The 12,810-nt window shown below is 38.6% G+C and overlaps 1 protein-coding gene across 1 annotated transcript in view; it reads left to right on the top strand.

Moving 5' to 3' along the window:
- GluClalpha (glycine receptor alpha 1) overlaps window positions 1–12,609 on the top strand; it is a 41,889-nt gene extending 29,280 nt beyond the window's left edge. Inside the window, exons 5-11 of the mRNA XM_068763600.1 lie at window positions 38–107; window positions 2,443–2,679; window positions 4,715–4,849; window positions 6,481–6,633; window positions 7,966–8,240; window positions 11,300–11,484; window positions 12,060–12,609. Coding sequence (XP_068619701.1) covers window positions 38–107; window positions 2,443–2,679; window positions 4,715–4,849; window positions 6,481–6,633; window positions 7,966–8,240; window positions 11,300–11,484; window positions 12,060–12,099 — 1,095 coding nt within the window. The 3' untranslated portion in view covers window positions 12,100–12,609. The remainder of the gene's footprint in view (window positions 1–37; window positions 108–2,442; window positions 2,680–4,714; window positions 4,850–6,480; window positions 6,634–7,965; window positions 8,241–11,299; window positions 11,485–12,059) is intronic.
- The last annotated feature ends 201 nt before the right edge of the window (window positions 12,610–12,810 follow it).

Raw genomic sequence — 12,810 nt, 5'->3', positions numbered from 1 at the left:
CATAGATAATAATTTACAATGATCACAATGTTTTCAGGAATACTCTGTACAGTTAACGTTCAGGGAGCAGTGGTTAGATGAGAGGTTAAAGTTTAACAATTTGGGAGGTAAGTCTTATTTCAAACTAATTTTTTATGATAATTAAATAGAAACAAAAAATAAAAATGTATTTTCAAGAGTAATTAATTACACAAAATGATTTCCTATATTGACATGAAGAGCATAGTAAAAGACAATGGATGCTCCAGGCTCAGTGGTTAAAGAGTGAGACGGTCACCGTTGTCTGTAAAACACTAGACCCTGTATAACAGTGTCCATCGTGCGGTGGTAGCGATATCACGTCACACACGTGCGTGTACTGCACGGACGAGACTCAAGATACGATCGCAAGGTTCGATGTGGTGAACACGGCAACCGCCGCACAGGTACTGGCACACAACCTGAGGATGTCAATATGGAGTAGTTATGAGGAAGTAGTCGCACGAAACGTAATTATAAAAACTATACATTGTTAGGGCGTTGTTAAAATAGATCAAAAGAAACACTGTAACAAGAAAAAACGTGAGCAAAAAAGAATGTTCTGGAATGTAAAACAAAGGCACGAACGCTAATGTCTATGGAACATAGATTCTCATAAAAAAAAAAACTGGATGTGATCAGATTTTTGGGGGCGGCGTATGCACTGCAATGGCCTTAGATCAGAGTTCCCCAAACTTTTTTGTGTCGTAGACCCCTTGCCATGTTTTTCCCGTGTTGGGTAGACCCCCCACTTACCTGATATTGAGTTCCTGTAAATTTCTAACTGTAGTGAAGTTTAGTGTTAAAAACTTAAAGTAAAACACATGTTAATTTATACATTTATTAATTGAATTTAAATTAATACTACTCAAAATAAATGTATCTGTTAAGTAAATAGGTACTATAAGTGTATGTGTTAAGATCCACTATCGTAGACCCCCATTTTCATTTCATGGACCCCGAAATTTTTTTCGCTGACGTAGACCCCTTACAGGTTGTCATAGACCCTAGGGGCCGTTATAGACCACTTTGGGAGTAACTGCCTTAGATGATCATGATTACATTAATTTAAAAAAAAAAACTTGAAACGAAAGTTTGTTTTTACTATGTGCCAATGAGCAGACCACAACTTAGAACAGATGGCTTGGGCATTAAGGAGTGAAAAACCCGAACCGGCAAGTGCAGCGTTGGGCGCCCACTCACAATGTGGACAGACGATCTTTATCCTTCCTTTTACGTCAATTTAATGCCGAAATATCCAATATAGATATTTGGGGACACGATTAATGGTTTCTGTAATGATTAAACACTTTTCTTAAATGATTTGATTTTATAAAATTGTAATGAGAGTATAAAATTTTATGTATAATTAAATTAACATGAATTGTTATTTTTTAAAGACATATTTGTCTGTTTTATACGATCTTGCATAATTATGACCAAACCGTCTACAATAGGCAGACATTTTTAATTTTATACAATGTTACATTAGATTAATGTAAACTAATGTATTTTACTATTGGCTTGTCAATTTAAAAATAAATAAATTAATCTTGATTTTGAATAAAGAACATTTGTGTCCACAAAAAGAAAACTACAGTCAGTACCCGGCGATAAATATTGCACATCGAATTTTGAAAAGAGACAAACGGATAATTTCGGCTTCATAAAGCGTTGTCTCCGTCGCACGACTGGTATAACGTCACATAGGTAGCGTGGGACAGAGATAATGCTCTACGAAGCCGAAATTATCCGATTGTCTCTTTCCAAAATTCGATTTGTAACTTCAGTTCGTTGCGAGCCATTTTCATATCAGGACTCGTGTAATATGATTATGATCAACAATAACAAGTATTGTTGATCTTGAGTTTATAAATTATTACTTTAACCACTGTATTAAAGATATGGCAGACAGGACGACTTAGGAATCCACGTAGACTATATTTTAAGCTGTAGAATACCATTAGAAATGAGGAGAAATAAAGAAAAGAAGTTCTGAAGTGCTCTAGTGATGGGGCTGAAGGGTACTAGAGTGGCGACTACTAGCCGGTAGACGTGGCAGGTAGACGTGGCAGGTAGACGTGGCAGGTAGACCCTCCACCAGGTAGACCCTCCACCAGGTAGACCTTCCACCAGGTAGACCCTTCACGGGTAGACCCTCCACCAGGTAGATCCTCCACCAGGTAAACCCTCCACCAGGTAGACCCTCCACCAGGTAGACCGGCGATATAGTTGAGGTCACGGGAATTCTGACTACTGATGGCGGCTACATTCGGAGAGGCCAGTGTCTTGCAGTAGACGTCTATCAGCTGACCTGATGATGATCATCATTATTGTGAACTTAATTTGATTATTTTCTATTAAATTAGTCTCTTCTTGCGTTCTTTACTTGAATGATAACTTCAATTGACTCTTTGTCACCAGGTCGTCTCAAGTACCTGACCCTGACGGAAGCCAACAGGGTATGGATGCCGGATCTATTCTTCTCTAACGAGAAGGAGGGCCACTTCCACAACATCATCATGCCAAACGTGTACATCCGCATCTTCCCCAACGGAAACGTCTTATACAGCATCCGGATCTCTCTCACTCTCTCCTGCCCAATGAACCTGAAGCTGTACCCATTGGACAAGCAGACCTGTTCCCTGAGGATGGCCAGCTGTAATTATACTTATCACAGATTTCTTTTTTATCAATAATAGCAGATGTTAGGTTGCGAAAGTCGCTAGATACGGGCAGGGTAAGACCTTTCATCATTGGGATCTTTGTGTGATGCCTATGGTTCACAGAGGGCGTCTATAATGTCAGATGATGACGATGATGACGATGATGAATCATGGTAGATTAGTCCTGGATTCCATCGAACGTTAAGTAGTGATAATTAATTCTTCACAAGAACAGAATCACTTCATACTTACCGTGATCCTCAAGTATGCATTCATCACACATACAATCACCCCTTTAAAGCCTTTAAACCTGTACCTGTTCACTCTGTATAATGTATAAATAATAAAGATGTAAATGCTAATGTAAAATTGGTTGATAATATATAACATAATATGTAATAAAGCCTTACGTATATGAATTTCATTAAAATATATTATTTTATATATAACATACTTATAATATATATCGTTGTGTCTGCCCGGCTTAGACCTCCTTCACATATTTTGTATAAAAGCGATTAAATATATATATATATATATATATATATATATATATATATCGTGATGATTTCGTCAGCTATGTATACTAAGGGGGGATATATCATCATCACCACAGTTATATAATTATTATACAGAGGGTGCTACTTCAAATGTAATATACACTAAATATTGATCAGTGCAAGTAAATATTTCAGAATAAAAAAAGTTGCGAATTTTGTCAAATTTTAAAATGAATAATATTGGTGTGGCTGAATGACAACGACGTGTTCCTAATTTAAATAACACCAAAAAAAGTAATATAATTATAACTTACAAAAATAATTTATCTGTGGCAAAAGTTGACAGATTATTTTTCCCGCCATTATTTAAACAAAGCTGAAATAGAAAAACGGTTGATTATCTGTTCTAGTGAGTTAAAAATTGTTTGTTTACATAACACGTTCTCGTGCGTATTCTTTTTTTTTATTTCAATTCGAACAAACAGATATCGCCTTGGATTCGTAATAATTCAAGAGATTATACCGCAATTGCGGAATGCTATACGATTATTTTAGATACGTGAAACGATGCATAGTTGTTGTATTTTTAAATTAGATTCGTAATTTTAGAAACACAGATTAGCAGTTACTACGCACTATTACAAGATTTTACACTGGTTATTGTCTGAAACGAAGTAATAAACCATTAAAAAACTGAGTGATAAAAGACTGAGATTTACGATTTGCAGTGCTACCGAGATCGCTGTACCGCGCCTATAAAGCGTGGGAAGGTAGAAGTCGAGAAAATAAGACAAATATCGCCACCGCGAGCGTTGACGGCGAACAGACGGAAAGTAGTGGCCGATACTCCCCCTGTCCGCGCATACCTATAGCGCGGTACAGCGGTATCGGTAGCAGTCATTTATGAAATAAAATTACTAAATCATAGATTCATATTCTGAATAAAGGGTTTTAATATACGCGGCCATTTCGAAGTTATGTCCCAATCCCAAATGCTATATCAAACTAATTCACTGTACGAAGAAAGCTGTTTATTGTGGAGCAGGGGTAAGCAACCCGTGGTCCGTTTATCACTTTGATGAGACCCGCCGAGCATTTTAAAATTTTAATTTATTTTATCGATTTTCCCCATCTATAGTCATAAAATTGAATATATATAAATTGTAGTACATACTAAACCGAAACAATTTGTACGTGACTGTTAGATTTGCAAATTTTAATTTTAATTTTTTTATTTTTCTTTATTCTAATGTAAATAGAGTTATGTTATTTTTAATCTAAATCGACCCGATGTTTAAAAAGGTTGTTCAGCCCCTGAACAACCTTTTTAAACATATTAAACAACCCCTGAACAACATTTCTCTTTGAGGTTTTTAATTGTAATTTCGGATGTTAAATTAAAAATTATTATTATTATCATTATATTTATTAATAACTATGTAGTAGTATTTATTTTAAATATAATACATTAATAAATATCCAACAGATTATTTCATTCGTTTCATATACACGTCCAAATAAATATCACAGATGGGTGGACAACTGATGACCTGGTGTTCCTGTGGAAGGAGGGAGATCCAGTGCAGGTGGTGAAGAACTTACACCTGCCACGTTTCACCCTGGAGAAGTTCTTGACTGATTACTGTAACAGTAAAACCAATACAGGTTAGTGATTTCTTAAAGGTGTCTTCATTCGATCTTATATCATAGGGGACATCAACCCTAGATCATATTAGAGAGAAACGTTGCTGGAGTTTTTTCTATCACTTCGTCCGCCAACGCCAGGCAAAAGCAACGAACCAAGCAAGTTTCTTTTTTTTGTTTTATATGGCCCCCGCTATTGGGGACCTCACCTTCCACCCCCTATTTAATTGGGAACAGGGTTTTGTATTCCTTAATATTTATTTTTTTCACTAGAATTTTTATTTTCGTTCTCGTCTTTCATAGTACACAATATCTTTTTTCCTCCTTCTATCATTCTACAATTCCATCTTCCTTTCTCAATCATTCCATTTTTTTCGTACATCCTCAAACACTTCAGTTATCCATTTCTATTACATTGTCACAGTTTTAATTGGTTTAATTATTTTCTCGTATACATCAATTTTATCACGGATTTATTTTCCAATTTTTTTTTAGTATCAATGAATCTATTTTAATAACTTTACAATGTTTTATCCACCTATGTTTTGTTCCTGTCTATTGCGTATTGTGCAACTTTCCTAAAGAATTTGAGGACGCACTCTCTTCCATCCTTTTCCATTATAATGGAGGCAAGTGTCTCCTCCTCTATCTTTTTGCCTAGCCGGTATTCGGTCTCATATTGGAGCTCTCCAAATGCGGGACATTCTACTACCAGGTGGATTGCTGTCTGGTCCACGCCCGGTTCACAGAAGCACGAGGGGTCCTCCCTGAGCTTAAACCTATGAAGGTACTCAGAGAACCCCTCGTGCCACGTGAAGAGCTGGACCAAGACCGCATCCACCTCCATGCTACGTATCGCGTTGTAGGCCGCGACGGAGCAGCAGAACTTCCGCGTTGTCGATGCCGTCGTTCCAACCAAGTACGTTTCAGATGCCCTCCAAACCGAGGTTGACTCGCGAGGGTTCTTGATCAAGGTTACTCCATGGAGCGTCAGCTCAAGCGACCTTGGATCAGTCAGCGGCCATTCAGTCCTGTGAAATGTAGTGTGTAGTATGTAGTGGCGTATGCCAAAGTTCCTCTGTATGCCTTTGTGCCTCGCTACCTTCAAAGAGACAGGCTATGCGACTTCAGCACCCTGCCACCTAAAACCTGTGGAATCAGCAAATGAAATTTGGAAAGCAATGAGAAACAGATCCTGAAGAAATAAATCATCGTGGGACTGTATATTTTATCTCATATTTTAAATTAAATTTAATAGTATAATTATTGCACATGATACAATTATAATTAAACACTACAATAATAATGAATAAAAACACATTTTTTTAAATTAAAGTATTAAGGTTACCATTTCATACTTATCCAGATGTGTTTTTTTATCTTATTTGGCACCGTGTTTTGGAGTCTCTCGTTCAACCCCTATGTTGAGTGTATAGGATCTTTATTTACTTCATAATTTTTAAAATAATTTTGATTGATTTCCATACCCATCTGTCGTCATTCTCAATGTCTTTCAATTCTTTCCTCCAATTACCCTTCCATGCATCCCCTCACTTCTTTCGCTGGAGTTCGAAAATTTTTAATTTAATTTAAATTCTCTCGTTACGTGTGCGTTTAAAAATATTGTTATTAAATAAAAATACAATTTCCAGGTGAATACAGCTGCTTGAAAGTGGATCTGTTGTTCAAACGGGAGTTCAGTTACTACTTGATCCAGATATACATACCATGCTGCATGCTGGTGATCGTGTCGTGGGTGTCCTTCTGGTTGGACCAGGGTGCCGTTCCTGCCAGGGTTTCTCTGGGTTAGTCGACATTGTGATTAATATAATTTTATGACAACTCTGATTTAGCCACTTCCGCACATGTATATTGTTATGTACATAACTCCTGAAGATGCCCCGTGGAGAGGTGAAACACGTGTTGAGTAATTTGGCGGTGGCGGTTGTGTGATAAGCGTTGTTTGCCGCATACGCATTTATCAGCAGGCTGGCGGGCGGTGCACTTTATTGCACGACTACCACTGTATGTGCGGAAGTGGCTAAATATTGGTCCTTTTCTTACTAAGGATGGACTTCCGCGAGGTAACGCCTGATTCTATTAAACTCTGATTTGACTGGTGAAATATTTAATAAGATGTAAAGGATTATCACCCATACATTACCACTGTAAGGTGACAAATGCAGATGGCTCCATCATCTAAGTTTAGAACATCTGCATTTGGGGAGGTTTCAAGCGGAATTACACGAAATAATTCTCCATCTCCTTCTTTCCATCGGACATAAACACGAACGGGTTCATGACATCCATACCGGTTTGCTATTACCATTTTGCCAATACTTTTATAGTCCAACCAGCCAAGAAGTGGAAGAACCTACCTTCGTCATTGTTTCCAGATAGTTATAACATAGGAGTCTTGAAGACAAGAGTGAATAGGTCAAGCATGTACCATCCTCTGTATTGTGTTACACTTTTGTGTACATAATAGTAATATTTAAATAAACATCTTATAAGTTATGGCGCGTCGCTTAAGCTATGTTAGAACTCCAAAGCTTTCGAATCTGTTGAAATAGTAGTATGTAGCTGCCCAAGCCGAGGCTTCTCTACGATCCCTCGAGCCTCCCTAATTTAATAGAGACCTTAGGGCAGACACTCTCTGAACACCGCCACTTCAAACACGGGAATCTGCAAATGCTATTTGGGCAGAAGCGACAGTTTGGTCCAATAATAAAATGTTCAGTTCATTAGTATATTGTAATATATACCAAGATATTAGGAGCTTCGCTGCCTTAAAAAAAGGTCTCCAAATGCCTTTACGCAGAACTGAGAGTCGGGTAAGAAAGTAAGTATAAAGGACAAATATTTAGCCACTTCCGCACATGCAGTGGTAGTCGTGCAACAAAGTGCACCGCCCGCCAGCCCGCTGATAAATACGCATGCGGCAAATGATGCGAATTACACAACTGTCACCGTTAAATCACTCAACACGTGTTTCACCGGAGGGGTGATCTTCAGGAGTTATGTTACACCGATTAGTGCCAAACACAGAGTGAGTCCTACTTAGGATGGACTTCCGCAAAATAACGCCTGATTCCATTAAATATCGAGAGTCGAATAAATGTTTATTTTTTGTCCAGGTGTGACAACGCTTCTCACCATGGCCACGCAGTCGTCCGGTATCAACGCATCTTTGCCTCCTGTCTCCTACACCAAAGCCATCGATGTCTGGACTGGTGTGTGTCTGACCTTTGTCTTCGGGGCATTGCTGGAGTTCGCGCTGGTGAACTACGCCTCCCGTTCTGACATGCACCGGGAGAACTTGAAGAAGACTCGACGGGAGATGGAGGCAGCTGCCAGCATGGATGCGGCGTCGGACCTCCTGGATACGGATAGCAATGCGACCTTTGCTATGGTGAGCTCGCTACTGACCCTCACCCTCAGCTTGACTTCCCTTAGACCGCTTGATGCCGTAGGATTTACTTGACTTTCGCTTAGCATAGTCTGTCTCTTTGAGGGTATTTTGAAAATAACTGCTATTATTTTATTATATATACATTATATAATTAGTTACTTTTACTCAAAAACATACAGGATGATTGATTATAATTTTTGAAGTTTTAAATAAGTGAATGTATAGCTTATTTACTAACAATTGATGTACGGTACACCCCATCCAAGTAACTTATGATTTCAGAAATAATAAATCACGTAATGATAATATAGTGGTAAAAAGCGTTTTTAAAATTCAGATTACTAAATATTAAAATGATTTATTGTATAATATCTGAATATGTAGACTTTTTACTGCTAGAAGTTACCGGTCTGTCGAATTTAAATAAAAAAATGTCAATCGATGTAACAAATTTTGCCCATCAGTAGAGTTCAGAGACTTGCGATTTCAATTGAATTTTATGTAATTCAAACCTGCTCACAGAGAAGTACAGTACAAAGAACCACACTACAATTATTAATACACCAACCAAGCGTGGCGATTATGGTTATTATGATTATGGTCTCCCCAAAAAATATCTATGGGGGATATCCCATAGATATTTTTTGGGGAGGCCTATACCTTGCAGTGAAATGGACTAAAACGGTGATGAAATTATTATAGAATGAGAATATGGATTCAAAGAGAAAAATTAATGTAACATACTTCACAGTGATTACACAATAAATGGTGTTTAGAAATAGATCTAATGTAAGTTTTATGCTGACAAATGAGTTATACATTCACCATTTTAAAAACTTTTATGCTTATAATCAATCATGCTGTATTTACTTTGAAACGATTTTGTTCTAACGACACGCATGTAGTAGATTATTTTGCAGTGTATATACATTGCTCGATTTATTTCAATTTAAATTAGATGGTTGTTGTGTAGTAGATAGTGGGTTTTAAAGTTTCATTGTTATAGAGATATGCTTAACACGTTCACTGCGGGCCCAATTTTGAAGAACTTTCAGCTGGTGCGGCTGAGGTCGAATCAGACTCAAGCTGAACTTCCTAGTAGTGCGGTTGAGGCCTTTTCTGCCTCATGTTGCAATCATTTTTTTTACAATATTGAGTCAATGCTTCGCAGACATAAAGAAAGCTATATTTGTCTTTGTCATACCTCATACGGTTGAGTGTAAACAGCCGCCGCACTAGAGAGAAAACACGAGTTTTACGCGCCGCACCAGTGCAAAGTCTACCATGAGGCTGAATCGACCTCAAGCCGCAGTGAACGTGTTAAAAGTGACGACAATTAATGTTATGATATCTTTTATTATCTGTGGTTTTCCTAGGGCCGATAGGTCTTCGAGGTAATAACAAAATGAAGTCCGAATTAGAAGTGTGTATATTCATTGCTATTTTCTATTTTCTATTTGATGTAATTGATGTGCTGCTAGCTGGTCTAGGCTTTGTGCAGCTTCATCGAAACCGAGCCCGTGGAAACAGAGGTCCTCGGACTAAAAATTTTACGCTGGGGATCGTACCTCAGTTACGACGAAGACGTCCACACGCGGAGAACTACAACCGTGTAGGTGTATAGTGTAATGAGTGGTGTATATTCATCATGATTAGCCAATATTTATACCGATTTAAAACTGTCAAAACATTGTTCCACCAATAAAAATAGAGGGCCAATCACAAGTCGAGAAACATTGTAGCGCGATCTCTTTCGCACGTTGTATATAAAGAATTATATTTCTGTGGGATTCCCCTTTTCGATGCGCCGTTGATGACGTCATGTGGCTCCTACAAATACATTATACGTAATAATTCTTTTGGAACTTTCATACGTTTTTGTTTAACGAATTACTTATTTTTAATTATAATTTCGTTCAGTTTTTTTTAAGAGAAAAAAAAAGAAATTAAAATATCACCTGTAACATATCAATACGTAAGTCGAAATATATTTTATTTCTACAAAACTACCTATTTTTATATAAAGTATGATATATAGGTATATACTAGAAGTAAATTGAAGTTAGTTAATTTTTTATGCGCAATTAATAGGAAATTATATCCTAGATAATGTACAAAAGACTTCTATTACTAGATTTAAACGAAATTTTCAAAAACTTGCGTGCTAATAATTTCAAACAATGTAAATGACAGGAGATTGCACAACTTGCAACATCCGAGCGGATCATCTTGACATCAGTGACAGATGTAATATCATATGTTGAATTTGAATACAGATTATAAATAGTTTTCGTGAGCACACAGATTAAATATATTTTTTCCAAATACTAGGCTTAATGTTGCAGTTAAATACGAATGCAAATAATGAAGGTAGAAAAAATATATGATGGGTATTATAAATGTACTTTTGACTATTGCAATATGTTCAGATGTATCCTAGTTAGAATCGCATAAGGATAATTATGATAACATTATAAATAGACAGTAGAATATTGCAATGGAGTAGTCATTTGGATATTTTTGAGCACATTTTAATAATGAAATAAGTTCTAAAAATATTGAAGTTAGAGAGAGATAGTTGTGGACCAATGTGATTTCTCTGGTAGTAGCCATGTGAACTCAGCAGACCTATCTGAGCTGAAAGAGACAGGTAGATATTTGCGATTGACCGAGTGAGAGAGTTTTACTATACCGAATAGGTTACATGGATGTTTTGAAACAAAAGTAAATAATAAAGTTAGTTCTAAAGTATTTAAGTAAAAGAGACACTGATAGAAAGAGAGGCAGATAGAGAGATAACTGAAATAGAGAAGCGTTAGTTGTCTGGTAGTAGGAACATGCACTGCGTCCGTCTTAGATGATAGAAAGAGATAGATATTTGCGATGGATCAGCGAGCGTGCTCTGGTAGTGACCATGTACGCTCAGAGTGTACTGGTTCCGTCTTAAATGATAGAAAGAGATAGATATTTACGGTGGATCTGCGAGCGTCCTCTGGCAGTGACCACGTACGCTCAGAGTGTACTGGATCCGTCTTCCCTGACTGGTCTGCAACCGACAGAAACCGCTGATGCGCGGCGGCGTGGTCGACTCGAAGATCCGTCAGTGCGAAATCCACATCAGCAGCAAGCGCAAGAACTGCTGCCGCCTCTGGATGTCCAAGTTCCCCACGCGCTCCAAGCGGATAGACGTCATCTCCCGTATCACCTTCCCGCTGGTCTTCGCCCTCTTCAACCTCGCTTACTGGTGAGTTTTCTCTTAACATTTCCACTCACTTTTATGCTGACTCAGCAGTTTTTGTGTAACTTTGACTTTGTTTAAATTATATGTGTTAATGTAAAATTGGTCATCAGTGCAATAACTTTCTTATTTTTGGCATTGGCAACTGGCAAACTCACATGCTCTGTGATTTCTCTTCGAGATCTAAATAGTAACAGATGTGCCCAGCCCAGCGGATTAGCAAGTTGAAGTTGGACGGTGAACAGACCACATAGCACTAAGAACAGAAGGAGCGATGGACGAGTATGAAAACCCATCCGAAATGTCTTGAGGGTTACATCGCAGGGGACTGTAAGGAGGTTTGCTGATTCTCATGACAAATGGGCACCTACTCACCGTTCTAACAAGATCTAAGTATTAAAAATAATAATAGGCCAATTCTATTGACATTTCAGTCGCAGAATGTCCACTACTGAATGTAGACTTCGTATATAGATCTCCAATATGATAGGTTGGTAGGTTTTTATGATTACCTTATCAAGGTAGTCTGTCTACCTTGCTACGGACAGTTGTGTAATGATAGCGTAATGTTTGGCGCACAGGTCGACTTACCTGTTCCGCGACGAGGACGAGGAGAAGTGATTCTCGCGCGAAGCGTCCGGCGCTCCCCAGCGGGCTCGGCTGGCGGCCGCCGTGCTGGCGCCGTACGCGCTGTTCGCGCTAGCGTACCTGGCCTGCCTGCGCCACCCGCCGCCCCCCGCGACCCTCACGTCCCCCACGCACTCCTCGCGCCGCCCCTCGCGTCGCAGCCAACGTTCCCGCCGGTGACCCGTGCACCTTTGAGCCGACCGCACGCGGCCACCGGCCGACACCGACGTTCATCAGGTCGTCGTCTACCACGACGACTCCTTACCACCGACTCCGTGTTGCACTTGCCTGTGCTTTTAAAAACATACACACACACACTCCCACACACAAATCATCATCATCACACAAACTCGACTGAATTCTCTTTGTGCTCTTTTACGATCAGTATTCCTTTTATTTACAGCTTTAAGTCGAAGGAGGTTATTATGGTCACCATCATTATGTCAGCCAATAGACGCCTGCTGCAAGATTGGGCCTTCAAAAATCGCCACTCTGACCACCACTGCCTGCTATTACTTCCAAAACCTTGACACATACAAATTTCTATGTATTCTAGTATTACATCATCATAACATTTCTATCAGACCAAGAGACAATGAAGTAAGACACTGGATGAAGGTCACTTCCAACTGGTCCTATTGGAATTGTTTAGTAACCTATATCCAGCTGTGGGCGTCTTACGGCTGACATGATGACTTCAATTTC

The sequence above is a fragment of the Battus philenor genome, unplaced genomic scaffold (genome assembly GCF_028537555.1).
Source record: "Battus philenor isolate CCGP_79_NKW_IND1 unplaced genomic scaffold, ilBatPhil1.0.hap1 SCAF_18, whole genome shotgun sequence".
In the NCBI taxonomy this organism is placed as follows: domain Eukaryota; kingdom Metazoa; phylum Arthropoda; class Insecta; order Lepidoptera; family Papilionidae; genus Battus; species Battus philenor.
The sequence above is the reverse complement of the archived record's forward strand: the minus strand, read 5'-3'. Positions and strand labels throughout refer to the sequence as shown.